The 16,569-nt window shown below is 41.8% G+C and overlaps 1 protein-coding gene across 1 annotated transcript in view; it reads right to left on the bottom strand.

The window, feature by feature from the left end:
* tbc1d5 (TBC1 domain family, member 5) overlaps positions 1-16,569 on the bottom strand; it is a 331,916-nt gene that overhangs the window by 40,178 nt on the left and 275,169 nt on the right. The window contains exon 21 of the mRNA XM_078418008.1: positions 8,163-8,329. Coding sequence (XP_078274134.1) covers positions 8,163-8,329 — 167 coding nt within the window. The remainder of the gene's footprint in view (positions 1-8,162; positions 8,330-16,569) is intronic.

Here is a 16,569-nt window from a genome sequence, read left to right as displayed (position 1 = left end):
GATGGTGGAAGGTTGCTTCTTGGACTGGAGGCCTGTGACTAGTGGTGTGCCTCAGGGTTCAGTGCTGGGCCCATTACTGTTTGTCATCTACATCATTGATTTGGATGAGAACATACAGGGCAAGATTAGCAAGTTTGCTGATGATACAAAAGTGAGTGGTTTTGCAGATAGTGAAGATGGTTGTGAAAGATTGCAGCAGGATCTGGATCGATTGGCCAGGTGGGCCGAGGAATGGTTGATGGAATTTAATACAGAGAAGTGTGAGGTGTTGTATTTTGGGATGTCTAACAAGGGCAGGAACTACACATTAAATGGTAGGCCACTGGGGAGTATTGTAGAGCAGAGGGATCTAGGAGTGCAGGTGCATGGTTCCTTGAAGGTCGAGTCGCAGGTAGATAAGGTGGTCAAAAAGGCTTTTGGCACATTGTGCTTCATCAGTCAGAGTATTGAGTATAGACGTTGGGAGGTCTTGTTGCAGTTGTATAAGATGTTGGTGAGACCGCATTTAGAATATTATGTTCAGTTCTGGGCACCATGTTATGGAAAGATATTCTCAAGCTTGAAAGGGTTCAGCGAAGATTTACGAGGATGTTGCCAGGACTAGAGGGGAGAGGTTGAATAGGCTGGGTCTCTATTCCTTACATCGCAAGAGGATGAGTGGTAATCTTATAGAGGTGTATAAAAATCATGAGGAATAGATCGGGTAGATGCCCAGAGTCTCTTGCCTAGAGTAGGGGAACCAAGGATCAGGGGACATAGGGTCAAGGTGAAGGGGAAAAGATTTAATAGGAATCTGTGGGGTAATTTTCTCACTCACACAAAGGGTGGTGGGTGTATGGAATTGAGCTGCCAGAGGAGGTAGTTGAGGCTGGAACTATCCCAACATTTAAGAAACAATTAGACAGGTACATGGATAGGACATGTTTGGGGGGATTTGGACCAAGCTCAGGCAGGTGGGACTAGTATAGCTGGGAGGTAGACACAAAATGCTGGAGTAATTCAGCGGGACAGGCAGCATCTCTGGAGAGAAGGAATGGGTGACATTTCGGGTCGAGACCCTTCTTCAAAAATGTAGCTGGGACGTGTTGGCCGGTGTGGGCAAGTTGGTCTGAAGGGTCTGTTTCCCCACTGTAACACTCTATGTGCACAACATAACATAACATAACTTAACATAACTTCCATAACAAGGATGCACAAGCACCATCATATTGTGTCAGAGCAAGGACAAATGCTAAGATAAAATCAAAGTCTCATTATATGAATGCAAGATAGACAAGTTGATGGCATGGGCAGAAATAAATGAGTATATCTGGAAATGAAATATTCAGGGTTATTTTACATTTTGGAAGGCTAGTTAGAAAGGAAAAGGTAATAGGGTATTAAACACCAAAGAGGCCATGGCTGTGTTGAGGCATAATACTGGCTCAGAATCTGAAGATGTAGAATCAATTTGGATGAAAATAATAAAAAGGGGAAGATCTCACTGGTGCAATTATATAGGTCTCTTCTACAGGAGCTATACTGTAGGAAAGAGTATCAATCAAGAAACAACAGCTTGTAGAAAAGGAAGATGCTCCAATAATTGCAGGTGATTTTATTCAACACGTAGTGGGGACAAATCAACCAGGCATATGTAGCGTTGAGGACAAATGCACAGAATATATCTGCAATGATTTCCTAGAGCAACACATTAAGATACCAACCAGGGACCTGATTAATTAATGACCTCACAGTGATGGATCCCCAAGGAATGAGTAATCTGAGCATAGTAAAAATTTCAATTTCTGTGTGAGGGTGAGAAACCTGGGTGTGAAGATAGTGCTCAATTACAATGGTATGAAGATAGAGTTGCCCAAAGTGAAATGCAAAAACACAATCAGATGGTACGTCAATTGGCAGACATTTAATGAAGTATTTAATAAATAAGAACAAAATCGCAGCGCAGTGGGGAAGTTAGGTTCCATAACAAGGATTTACCATCATTGACTAATGAAGGACATGGGAAATTAAGGATGGTATCCATTGTTGGGAAATTTGTTGGTGATATAAACATAGATAGGTAACCAAATTGTGAGGTGGGAACAACAAGCCTACAAAAGAATATTGATCGACTTATTGAGTGCACAAGAAGCTGGCAGATGAAGTATGCTGTGGGAAAATGTAAGATTATCCACTGTGGAAGGAAGAATAAAAGAACAAATTATTATTTAGATGTAATGAGACTACAAAATGTTGCTGTACAAAGTGATCTGGAAATCCAAGTGCATAAAACACAGAGTTGGCGTGCAGGTAGAAGAGGTTATTAGGAGGGGTAATGTAAATTGCCCCCTCTTTCAAGGGATATGTAGTATAATAGAAGGCAATGTAATGCAGATTTGCACAATGCTGCTGAGACTGCACCTGGAGTACTGCATAGGGTTTTGATCTTCATAATTAAGGTTGGATGTATTTACATTGAGGCAGTAGAGATGGTTCACTTGGTTGATTCATGGGATGACGAGGTTGATCTTTGAAGTGATGATGAGCAGGTTAATTTTATGCTCATTGGAGTTTTTAAAAAAATAAGGGGAATTTACTGAAACATAAAATACTGAGGTTGATTGACAGGATGGGGAGGGTAACTGGAAAACAGAGTATCCATTTAGGATAGAAGTGAGAAGGTGACTTTAGAGATACAGCACCGAAACAGACCCTTTGGCTCACCAAGGCTGTGCCACACCGATCACTCCGTACACTAACAATAATCTACACACTAGGGACAATTTTACAACTTATTTAGCCAATTAACTTACAAACCTACAAGTCTATGGAGTGCGGGAGGAAACAGGAGCACCAGGAGAAAACCTATGCTGTCACAGTGAGAATGTACGAACTCTGTACAGACAGCACCCGTGGTCAGAATCGAATCCAAGTCTCTGGTGCTGGAAGGCAGCAACTCTACCGCTGTACCACGGTGCTGCCCTTACCTTGGTTCCACCAACATTATGAGAAATACGAATGAAAATTGGCCTGTTTAATGCCATTATTGGCGTTAACAAATCTATGTAAGGAAACTAAAAGCTCCCTACGTGCTTCATATTTCTTCACAAGTAAGGTTTTGAACCTACTGATTGGTCTTAAGCTGGTCAAACATAGGGTGACCACTTACAACAAGCAATTTTCCTACAGATTCAACCACCGAATACAAATGTGGATTATGTTCTCAGTGGAGCAGACCTTTATACACCATATTCACTCACAGACATATGAGCAGCTTTCAAACAATGAGAAACAGCTTTTGGCTTATGATCACATTTTGCTCTTCTTCATTCAGGACTGGAACTCAGATGTTGACCTTTGATCGCTGAGTAGAAAGCCAGCTGAGGGAAAGCAGAACACACAACCAGAAACAAATGGAAACAGCTTCCGCAACATACTGCTAGATTTGTGTCGATGCCAAGCCTGTAACTTATGATTTAGTGTATTGGGGAATGACATTGCTTTATGTCAATGTCTACATCTGAAGACAAGGCTGATTTGTGTTCCAATGCTGGAAAGGGAAGTGTAACAACTATAATTCTTCACCCTTCACCAAAATTATTTTTCTTATTTGTATTATTTTTTCCTTTTCTTTAATTGTTATCAACATAGTTTCTATTTAACATAAAATGCTGGAGTAACTCAATCCACACTCGGAACATCACCTATCATTTTCTTCAGAGATGAGTTACTCCAGCATTTTGTGTCTATCTTTGGTATAAACCAGCATCCATACCAGGACATCTGTGATGTCCTTATTCTTTAGGGAATGGGGGTTCCCCTCTTCCATCATAGATGAGGCCGTCACACGTGTCTGAGATATCCTGTAGTTCCGCTCTTGCTCCCTCTCCCCCCAGTCGCAACAGGGACAGAGTTCCCCTAGTCCTCATCTTTCACCCCATCAGCCATCACGTACAGCACATAATCCTCTGACATATTCGCCACCTCCAATTCGATCCCACCACTAGTCATATCGTTCCATCTCCACCCCTTTCTGCTTTCCACAGAGAACGTTCCCTCCGCAACTACCTGGTTCACTCATCCTTTCCCACCCCTCCCCCGGGTAATTTCCTCTGCATCCACAGGAGATGCAACACCTGTCCATACCTCCTCCCTCGAGTCCATCCAGGGACCCCGACAGTCCTTTCAGATGAGGCAGAAGTTCATGCACCTTTTGCAACCCCATCTACTGTATCCGTTTTTCTCAGTGTGGATTCCTATATATCGGCGAGACCAAGTGCAGACTAGGCGATCGTTTCACTGAACACATATGCTCAGTCCGCCTTGGCCTACGTGATCTCCTAGTTGCCAAACATTTTCACCCTCCCTCCCATACTGAGCTTTCTGTCCTGGGCCTCCTCCACTGTCAGAGTGAGGCCACACATAAATTGGAGGAACAGAACCTCATATTTTGCTTGGGCAGCTTACAACAAGGCAGTGTGAATTTGATTTCTCTAATGTTAAGTAGCCCTTGCATTCCCTCTCATTTCATCCCACTCCAGTTTTATTGTTCGTATCCCTCCGTTATAACCTCCTCCACAGCCGACAATGGACCATTGTGGGCTCCTTGGCCATCATTGCCAGCTCTGATTTGTTCTGAACCTTTTCATACCTCTAGTTTCTCTCTCCCCTGACTCTAAGTCTGAAGAAGGGTCTCGTCCCGAAATGTCACCCCTTCCTTTTTTCCAGAAATGCTGCCTGACCCGCTGAGTTGCTCCAGCATCTTGAGTCTATCTTCGGCGTAAACCAGCATCTGCAGCTCATTCCTACACAGCATCTGCAGTTCCATTTTATTACATTTCTATTTTAACATTCTGGGAATAAAAGATGATGGTTGTAATAAAGAGGAGTAGGGATTAGAATCCATACAATGTGCATCGATTGCATCTGATGCACATGATGGCTACTTCGTATTCCCAGCCTCTGTGCAAGGTCTATGTGGGAGCATGAGAAAGGTTTGGCAGATAAGGTAAAGGAGAATCCAAAAAGATTCCACAAGTATATTAAGGACAAAGGAGAGAACAGGGCCCCTTAATAATGAATGAGATTGTCTGTTGTTGAGGCTCAAGAGATGGGCAAGGTGCCAAAAAAATATAACTCTTCTGTTTATACTGTGGAGAAAGACATGGATGCTTGAGAACTCGGGAACGTTGAGTGATGTCTTGAGAGAGTTCGCATGACAGAAGAGGAGATGCTGGAGGTCTTACAAATGCACTAAAGTAGGTAAATCCTTGGGAACCTATTGGACATTGTGGGAAACCAGGGAAATTGCAGAAATATTTATATTAACGATAGCCGCGGATGAGGAAGACTGGAGCATGGCTAAAGTTGTGCCTCTGTTTAAGAAAGGCTGCAAGGAAAAGCCTGAGAACTACCGACCCTGTAAATCAGCCTTATGTCATTGGTGGGTGGAGTGCGGGAGGAAACCGAAGATCACAGAGAAAATCCACGCAGTCACGGGGAGAACGTACATACTCTGTACAGACAGTACCCGTAGTCGGGATCGAATCCGGGTCTCTGGCACTGCACCACCAAGCACTGTAAGGCAGCAACTCTACCGCTGCACCACCGCCCAACCCAATAATACTTCCCGGTGATGCAGTAATTCACTTGCACTTCTTCTAATCCACTGTATTGCATTTGCAGATCATAATGTGGTCTCCTCTATATTGGAGAAAACAAATGCATATTGGCAGGGCAGCTGCAATCAATCTACAGAGTGACGTTGAGCTTCCTGTTGCCTGCACCTCAACTGTCTGTCCTACACCCACATAATTCCTGTGGCCTACTGCACTGTTACAAACAAGTTAAATGCAAGTTTGGGGAACAGCACCCCATCATCTATCTGCACAGATTATGGTCTAACAAGTACAATATCAAATACTCCAATTTAAGTAAACTTGCTTTCTCCATTGGTATTCAGAAGTGGCCAATTCTGTCTCCTTCCTCTCTCCTTTCCTGTGACCTTCCTTCCATCTTAAGTTTAAGAGGTAAGATTCATAATTTCTCAGTCAATTAAACTGTATCATCACAAAGTAAAACCTATCAATGCTCAAGCACGGGCTGCTATGTGGCACAGCAGTCCCAGATTTGTTCCTGACCTCGGGTCTTGTCTGTGTGGAGTTCGCACATTCTCTCTGTGACCACGTGGGTTTCCTCCAGGTGCTCTCACATCCCAAAGTCATGCTGGTTTGCAGGTTGATTGATCTCTTTAAATTACTACTGCTGTGCCGGGAATGGATGCAAAAGGGAGATTGCATAGAACTAGTGTGAACGGGTGCTCGATGGTCGGTGTGCGCATGGTGGGCTGAAGGGCTTGTTTCCATACTATATCTTTCAATCAATCAATAGAAAAGTGCCTTGCAATGATTTCCAAAAGCAAAAAGATTTCCACAAGCAAAGTCTAGCTTTGAAAGTTCACAGAATGGTCATTGTCAAGTGCTCAATCATTGGCATTCATGGTGTCACGATGAAAGAGCTGGACCAGCCACAACAAAAACAGAAAATGCTGTAAATACTCAGAGCACACCTGTGAGAAGAGACAGGTCAGAGACCCTTCGCCAGAACAGACCACCCACAAAATTACTATGGTTACACGGGCAGGTCTGATGCTGGAAATTCTGTGGTGTGATTTAACTCGGTAAGATGGAATTTCCCACAGCCTTTCCATCATTCAAAGGCTTAATTTAGATGTGCATTGGCCAGCCTTAGCCCTCGCAATATTTAAGATCCTCAAATGTATTCATGACAAGGTAGCCTGCTTGACTGATACTCCGTTCCCTTAAATGTGACCAACCACCACCCCACTGATGAACCATACGGCTCTACGTGTAATCTGTGATGTGCGTTACTGCACCTAAACCTCTGACACTATCTGGGACAGGGGTTGGAGGCATAAAAGGAACATCACCACTCACAGCAAAATACACCATTCTAATGTGTAAAATATATTGTGATGTGCAAAAATCCCAAGCAAAATCCTTCACATGGAATACAATAGTTGAAGAAAGCAACTCTCCAGCACTTTCTCAAGGGGAAATCGGCTATGGGTAATAAATGAATTAAAAACAAGTTGTCTCATTACACTGTATGATACACAGTATAATATGTCCCCCCAACTTATCTAAACGGCCACAGCCAATTATGTGTAATTGCAGACAGGTTGAGAAGGATAATCATGTAGCTTTCTCTTCCTTGACTCTCATAGAATGTTACTAATGATTTTGCTAAGAGCTATATCAGTACTGGGATGATTCAAACATCATCCTTATCTTATACTGACATAGAAGGAGGATATTCGATCTATCAGGTCCATGCCTGTGTGCAGGAGAGTATTCTAATTTCTCCCTATCTTCCTGCAACTTATTCTCTCCCAAATTTGCCCATAAGCTGGCATTAAGTTACACGAAAGAGTGATTTACAGTAGCCAACTAAGTAATCAGCACATCTTTGTAATGCGCAAGGAAACTGGAGCACCCAGGTAAAATTCACATGACAGAACATCCATATTTCATGTAGACATCACCAGAGATCAGGATCAAATCTCGGCCTATGGACCTGTGAGGCAGCAGCACTAACTGCCGTGCCACCTCCAAGGAAATCACTGAAACAGCAAAGTTTGGATTACAAATGAACGAACTAAAAATTAGTGTAGCAGTATGAACCAATTATGCCAATCATGCATGAAAAGTTTTTAACAGATGGGTATTTATAAGACTGCCTTGGTAACTATATACTTGAATAATATTGAGGCCTGAAAGATTAATTACAAAGCTATTCACACCACCTCTGTGAGTGAAAATATTTAGACAAATTATTATGTTTAATTCAGTAGTTACTGGAGATGCCTTAATCAAGAACTTAAATATTTAACAGCTCTATTACATTAAAGGTGTTCGGCAAACATATGGTTCAAGGTATCAAGGGCAGAAATAAATACTTTTCTGTTGCTAAAGAGATAAAAGTGCATTGAAGGTGAACATAAAACTGCAAGAAAAAAACAGGGAATTTAAGTAAACCTAAGCACGATGAAAGGATTTGGAAAGAAATCTATGGAAGGAGGATGTTTGGATCCAGCAAGTTCTTATTTATAACATGAGAGCAAGTTTTTACTTTTAACATGAGAGCTGACTGAAAGGACTCACCACATCTTTTCGGCCACCCATTGTTTTACTGTGTGATCGTGAACGAGAGATTGTACTAAAGAATGAATCCTTTTTAGCAGTAGAATGTGGAGGGGATGCTGTGTTATCTCTCGAGGTGGGCAAACTCTCAGTACTTGGTGACGCACTAACGTGACTGCCGCCGTGACCTAAAGGAAATAGTGCAAAAGACCATAACAATTAGCAAAATGATTTCGCTATATTTTTAAAAAGCCATTTTCTTCTCTTCCATATCATATTTGTTTGGTATAATATAATTTATTTACAATATTGACTTATTCAACTAGGCACATCAAAAACAGTGCAGAAGTGCGCAAAACATTCCTAATACATTATTTAAAGTGTATCTTGTTCTAAAATCTATGCTTTCTTCCCGTATTGCAACAGAGAAACTTCAAAAAATACTTTCTTCAGGCACAAAATAAATGCAGGTATTTCTTAAAAGATTTCAAACATGAAATAATTAAAAAGTAACCTAAGTGGAGAAGCTGTCACATCAATTTGCAAACAATTTTTCCAAATATATATGAGCAGAGACTGATTCACAGTACATTATTTAAAATTAGAAGAAAGTCTGATCAAAAGCTGAAGTTCTTGAAGCCCTGTTGAAAATGAACATAAAACTAAGATGTTGAATAACTTTGTTCATGACAAATCCTCAGTTGACAAACATGACCCACATTCCAAACTCTAAGAATCATTCCCTGTGTGATCTATTATGCATGAAAATTGGAATAGAAAGCTCTCTGAAATACGTACTCTGTGTTCATATTTATCATCAATGTTCTCTGAAATTTCAGATGATCAAGGAAATGTGCCTAAAACTGAAGAATAAAGATTTTTTTTTAATGATGTAGAAACATATATAGAGCCTGAAAAGGGGTCTTGATCCATGACTCGAAACGTCACCTATCCATTTTCTCCAGGGATGCTGCCTAACTTGCTGAGTTACTCCAGCACTTTGTGTCCTTTGCATAGTTTTTTGTTGTTAGATCATGTATAAATCCTTCAGTATGCAATATGTTTTGCAGATATTGAGGGAATTATGCTGAGGTACATCAGGCACTGTGAAGATACAAATTTTGCAGCAAATGCCCTCAGTTCCACTGCCTGCCTCAGTTTTACTGCCTGCAATTGCCTGCGTAAGTTCTGGTAAGTTTAGGATTTCTGTGCCTGTAAGTGATGAAGCAGAAGTGCCAAAGTTGATGTTGGCTGCTATTTTTTTCCAGCATGCCCTGACATTGGACTCCTCTTGAGTCCAGCTGGAAGCACAAGTTGTACCATTATATCAGGGAATCCAGCCAAATAACCAGACCAATTTGGACCTCCTGCAGGGGCAAAGGTGAATTTGAGTTCACATGCAATTTGAGTTTTATTTTCATTGTTGGATTTTATTAAAATGTTTCTAATTGTTTTAATTGTTTTCACTTAAAATTTTACATTCTTTTAGTAGATTGAAAAAAATTAATGCATTGTGAATTCCAGAAGTATCTATCGACTGGAAACAACCTCGTCACATCTTCCCTGTCGAAATCCCCAAATAAACTTTTATTTACAATTGAGTCACCTCTCCATGCTGGGAATGTTCAGAAGAAAATCTATGGTTTTCTCCAACAAAAATGTGTTTGCAGGGGAAGGTCAGCACACCTGGGGTCAGCAGACAGGATGAGGATAGGCCACACAGGCATAATGATAACTGGCACATGATTACATTGAATCAGGAACATATCATTCAAAATGATCAAAGTGGCAACTCGCAAGGACCACTGATTCACATTTGCAATTCACACTATGTATTGTTCAAAAAAGTGGCTCAATGTAGTCCAAAGTCTTGGTTAATATCATTTCAGACTAAATCTAGAACCTTTGGACATCTATTTGGATTCTTTTTCAGGAAGGAAAAGGGGTAGTTGTTGGGATATTATGCTTTTTTAACTGTAAAGCATTAAATATTAAACAACATCTTGTAAACAGCCACATTGTAGGCTATAATACAGTTTTTAAGAGTTCAGAGACACGATGAATCAAGAATAAATGCAGGTTATCCCAAATGATCAATTTAGCTGTTGGTGTGAGCTGAAGACTTTCCTACAAGACGACAGGAGACAAGTACATCGTGAATAAGTTAAAAGTAATGTTGAGCTGCATGTTGGAGAGCTATGCGTTACAGAAATACACCTATTTACCTTCAACTATGTTCTGTATTTAGTTCTGTATCTCTAAATCGGTTCTCATCTATTCAAGAAATAAAATCACAATATGTGTCCACTGTTGTGATCAAATTTCAGAGGATGTATTTACAAGTAAAAAACAGATTTTAGAAAGTTTCAACTGCCTGGCTGTAGTTGTGCATTTCTGTGAAAATTAAAAAAGAACAACAAATAGTCATATTTCCATTCATACCAGTGTTTCAATATTTATCAGTTTTCTAAAATAGATTTTTTCATTCGTTTATGGGATATGGATATAATGATGAGGAGGAGTACCATGTATTGATTTGCTTTCCTCTGGAACAATACATGTCCTCATAAACAGATGTAGACTGTGGGGTAAAGTGACAAAGTTATATCCTCAGTGCCTTTGAGTAAGGATCTGCAGAATATCCACATGCCAATGAAGTAATGACAGTGATATATTTCCAAGTTAGGATGACATCTGACTTTGAGGTATCATTGGTATATCAATGTGTCTGGTGGGAAATGGTGGAGTTTATTGGCTTGATGAGAGTTGACAAGGAAATGTCCATATGTTGCCGATATGTACCTTGTATATTCAGGAGTCGCGGTACACCAGTACTGGATGGATTCAATGTTTAAGGTGACGGATGGAGGTCAATCAAGTGAGTAGCTGTGCCCTGAGTGGCATTAGACTTCCTGAGTGGCTTTGGAGTTGCATTTATCTAGGTCAGCAGAGAGTACAGCCTGACCAATGCTTTGTAGGCAAAGGAAGGATTTCTGGGGGTCAGGGAATGTCATTTTCTCCAGAATATTTATTCTTCATCCTTTTGAATTGCTTAAGTAGGCATGGTATTTAATGATACACTTCCTTATCTGTGTACCACCCACTCCCCTGACATCAGTCTGAAGGGTCTCGACCCAAAACATCATCCATTCCTTCTCTCCAGAGATGCTGCCTGTCTCACTGAGTTACTCCAGCATTTTGTATCAATCTTAAACAAGCATCTGCAGTTCCTTCCTACACATTGGACCTGCTGTATGCCGATTGTAGGAGCCATTTTACAGTTATTAGTTATTTTTGCTTATTAATATCACTACCTTGTATTCTGCTGTAGTTTGGACACTATAGAGTTAATGCAATGCTTACGTAGGGGCTGGGCGGAGCCAGAGTATGGGCAGTTGGGTACGTGCGGGATAGTGTGTGAGCTGGGCGGTGCTGACAGAGGGTCAGCTAGAAGCTCCGCCAAAAGATTTATCAGCCATGATGTAATCGCCTGTAAGTTTTATTAACTAGAAGATTAATACAAACTGTGTCGAAGTTATATCTGGCAATTCGTAACGATCGCATAGACTGTGGTAAGATATGGAATTTTACCTAGCAATTAATAACCAGTCGATGACAAGAGATATGCCAATATGTTTATTGCACCTTCAAATAAAGAAGACTTAAACGTCTGGGAGGATCTCTGTTATTAGTTGTTCGAGTTATTACGCTTATCGCTGACCCGGTCTATGCAAGTGGCAGCTTGGGAGCTAATTGAGATAGACGAGAAACTGGCCGCTACATCGCGTAAAATTCCTTCTTAGCTGAAGCGATCAGCTTGAATCCACTCCTTCGGAAAGTTCAGAGAACTTGCCTTCACTAGAGACGAAATGTGAGGTCTTATCTGAACTGGAGTGATTCATCGTGAAATCTGCCTAAGCTGGAACGATTTATTGGAATTGACTTTTTGGAAAGTTCAGAAAGCTTGTCTTCGCAGAAGGCGAAGGCTACGAGAGCTGTCTGACCAGTGAGAGATTTATTGCCAAAAGCAGATGCGTTATATCTGTCTCTAATAATTATTGAAGAGAATTAGCTCTTGAAAACTGACTGTGGGGAAAATCTGCAGAAATCGTAGTCCGCTTTAAATTGTTTTTACTGTATGGGAAAACAAAGGCTGTTTTCGAACCATCAAGAGCTTGGAATGCGGACAGCGTAGCAACGACCTTGGGAGTCCCTGGATACCCAGTCTTGTTTAAAAAATATTCAGGTGATAAGGAGAAAGAAAGCACATCTGGCTTATGTTACAAACTTCAGAATGTCTGAAATTAAATCCGATGTTCAGTCACAGGGTGGCGATAGTGGAACACGGCCTAAAATGACCAAAAGGGTCAGTAAGCTTACTCAGATTGGCAAGCACATGGCTTATGAAAACAATGAGAAGCTGAAGAAACGTAAATATAAGATGGCTGGGAAGATCATAGAAAGCATCAAAGAGCTAATAAAATTAGGAAAGAGGTCAGAGGTGGAGCTCAATCTGAATCAACTTAACGACTTCAAAGACGAAATCAACAGCATCTATGAAGCGTTGAGAGAGCTACAGTTAGCACCAGAAGACCAGGATGCGCAAGATAAATGGATGCAGCAGGTGGTCGAACATTTAGATGGATTTATCCAAGATGTTGTTGAATGGCTAAGCAAAGAAGGTCATGAGGCCGTACCCTCCAATATTGAGGGCGCCTTATCCGAGGGTGGTGATGACGCAGACTCCATCAAACCTGAAGATAGTGCTTCAAATATTTCGGACTCTAAGGTGAGCATCAAATCTCGTGCATCTTCAACACTTTCTGTTCGTAAGGAGGCTGAGGTGGAACTGGCTGTTCTTGCTGAACAAGCTGTGTTCATGGCACAGAAGCACGAGATTGAGAAGCTAGAGGGCCAAATGGAGAAGAACAGAAGAGAAGACAATTAGATTACAAGAAGAGGAGTGATCAATTGAAAAGACAATAGACAATAGGTGCAGGAGTAGGCCATTCAGCCCTTCGAGCCAGCACCGCCATTCAATGCGATCATGGCTGATCACTCTCAGAGAGAAAGAGAGAAAGAACGATTGGAGCTGGAGTCTAAAATGGCAGCAGCCAAGACAAAACTAAGTGTACTTAGCGCTCCAAGATCAAGAAGCAGCTCGATGATATCCGATAGGATGAGTTCTTATTCAGGACGAGGAGCTGTCCGAAGTCAGATGCCAGTTGGACGGGAACCACCCAGGACTGAATCCTGGCCTGAATTGGAGCCACAGGTTGTTAGACCAAAGCAAACAACTTGGAGACCATTGGTAAAAGCTAGTGGTACGGCACACTTTACACCACATCCTCATCAAGGAAGGAAGACAGGATTTCATGAACCGAGGGTTGAGCAGGGACGTGCTCGCACTAAATCCCCGGAACGTCATGATGGAGACCAAGGTTATTTATGTGAGCTATTACGGAAGCAAAGTTTAGCGATCGAACTTCTGGCTAAACAAAATCTTTCTTCTACCCTGCCGGTAAGAGACATTCCTGTGTATGATGGTGATCCATTGCAATATCAACCTCTTATCAAGGCATTTGAGAGAGGAGTAGAAAGGAAGACGGACGATGAAAGTGATCGTTATCATTTTCTGGAACAACATACGAGAGGACTAGCCAGAGAATTCGTTCGTAGCTGTCAACATTTGCATCCCGACCAGAGCTATAAGGAGGCAAGATGATTGCTTGATGAACATTTTGGCCACGAGCAGAAGATTGCCGCTGCTTATATATCCAAAGCATTGGCCTGGACAATTATTAAGCCAGGTGATATAAAGGCTTTACAAGCGTTCTCATTATTCCTCAAAGGTTGTTGTAATGCAATGCAGCAGCTTGAATACATGGATGAAATGAACGTTCATTCCAATCTGTTGATCATTCTTCGAAAGCTGCCTTACAAGCTCAGAGAAGGTTGGAGAGTTCGGTCATATGAAATTCTAAAATACGAGAAACGTTCGCCTACATTTCCGGACTTGGAAGACTTCATAAAGGTAGAAGTGGAAATACTGATGCATCCACTTTTTGGGAATATTGATGAAGCCAAAACACCAGCACCGGCAAAAAACCCTACCTTTGGTAAGTCAAGAGAGACGCCGAGGACGAAGAAAAGCAGTTTTGCTATAGCAGCCGAACCCATGGAAAAGCAGGCCCAAGGGAACCTGACAGCTAAAGGAGAGAAAGCTGACTCACCTATCAGCAAGCAGCAAGATCCTTGTCTGTTCTGCAAAATGAGGGGTCACACACTGGAGAAGTGTTGGCAGATCAAAAAGAAGGAGAGAAGAGAATTTGTTAAAGAGAACAGAATTTGTTTTGGATATTTGAAAGAAGGTCATATGAGCAGAAATTGCAAGAATCGTTTGACTTGTGCTGTATGCAAAGGAGACCATCCTGAGATACTTCATTTTGAACAGAAGGACAAAGAAGGGAAACCTGAGCAACCAACCAAGGACCAAGCGAGCCAGAGTGACGCCACTCCTCTTTCTCCGATGTGTGGACATATCGGGGCCGGTGAAGAAACTTGCATCTTCTCGATCGTACCAGTGCAAGTAAAGAGCTACAATGGGAGCACGGTGTTGCAAACGTACGCTTTCTTGGATGGTGGAAGTTCAGTTACTTTCTGCACCGAAAGCCTGGTAAGAAGGCTGAAGGTCTCAGGACAAAGAAAGAAGTTTACCCTGCATACCATGAATCAAGAGAAGTCTATAACCAGTTGTGTTATTCCTGGTTTGGAAATATCTGGTCTGGACAGCAATAATTTTGTTCAACTACCAGACATGCTTACCAGTACGACCATTCCTGTTTCACGGTTAAGCATTCCTAGACAGGAAGACCTGGAGTAATGGCCTTATTTGAAGAATATCAAGATAACTGAAATAGACTCTGGTATTGACTTACTCATCGGAGCTAATGCTTCCAAGGTATTGGAACCTTGGGAAGTGGTCCACAGCAAAGAGGATGGAACATTCGCCACGAAAACCTTGTTAGGATGGGTTATTTGTGGTCTAAATAGAGAGGACCATGACATCGTCAAAGGCTTTCCTACAGCGGTTGTTAATCGAATATCCGTTGTTAATCTGGAAGAACTTCTGGTCAAACAATACAACCATGACTTCGATGAAGAAACCAGCAAGGACAAGGAGGAAATGTCGAGGGAAGAGGTAAAGTTCATGGATATTATGAATTGTTCGGCAAGGATGACAGATGGACATTATTGTCTGGACTTACCTTTCAAGCAGGAGAATACCAGCATGCCTAACAATCAGTGCATTGCAGAACAGCGTATCCAGAGCTTGAAACGCAAGTTTAATAAGGATGAAAAGTTTTGCAGTGAATACACATCTTTCCTCACGGAAATGATCAATAGTGATTATGCTGAAAGGGTACCAATGGACCAGCTGAACCGTAATGATGGGAAACTCTGGTACATCCCTCATCACGGAGTGTATCACTCGAAGAAAGGAACCTTAAGAGTGGTCTTTGACTGTGCGGCAGTCTTTAAAGGGACATCACTTAACTGCCAGCTGCTACAAGGTCCAGACCTAACTAATTCACTCATTGGAGTTCTCATCAGATTCAGTCAAGAGCCGGTTGCTTTTTGGCGGATATCAAAGCAATGTTTCATCAGGTCAAGGTATCAGAAAAGCATGTTGACTATCTGCGATTTCTGTGGTGGCCCGATGGTGATGTGCAGCAAGATCTTGTGGAATACCGCATGAAGGTACATCTTTTCGGCGCCGTGTCGTCACCAAGTTGTGCAAACTTTGCATTGAAAAAAACTGCTGAGGACAACGGAGCACACTTTTCGGAAGAGGTGGTAGACACGGTGAAGAACAACTTCTATGTGGATGACTGTTTGAAGTCCATGCCTTCGGAACTAGAAACAGTCCGGATGGTAAAAAACCTGACTGACATCTGCCAAATGGGAGGATTTACGCTATCGAAGTGGATCAGTAATAGCCGTGCTGTACTGGCATCCATTCCTCAAGCAAGTAGGGCTAAAGAGGTCAAGGAGTTGGACTTGGACCAGGACAATCTGCCGATGGAGAGAGCACTAGGATTGTACTGGTGCGTGGAAACCGATAGGTTCAAGTTCAAAATTGCTGTACAGGAACGACCATGCAACAGACGTGGCATCCTGTCAGTAGTTGGCTCTATTTACGATCCTCTAGGATTTCTGGCACCATTTACTCTGCCTGCTAAGTTGATTATGCAAGAACTCTGTAAGGAGAAGCTTGGTTGGGATGACGATATACCCCAAACTTTCCATCAGAAGTGGACAGGATGGCTGACGGAACTTGACAAGATTGCAGAGTTTGAGGTGCATGAAGCCTACCGACTTTGGTCAAATCAGAAATGTACAGCTACACCACTTCTCAGATGCAAGT

This window comes from Rhinoraja longicauda, chromosome 2 (genome assembly GCF_053455715.1).
Source record: "Rhinoraja longicauda isolate Sanriku21f chromosome 2, sRhiLon1.1, whole genome shotgun sequence".
Lineage (NCBI taxonomy): Eukaryota > Metazoa > Chordata > Chondrichthyes > Rajiformes > Arhynchobatidae > Rhinoraja > Rhinoraja longicauda.
This window is presented reverse-complemented; position numbering and strand designations above follow the sequence as displayed.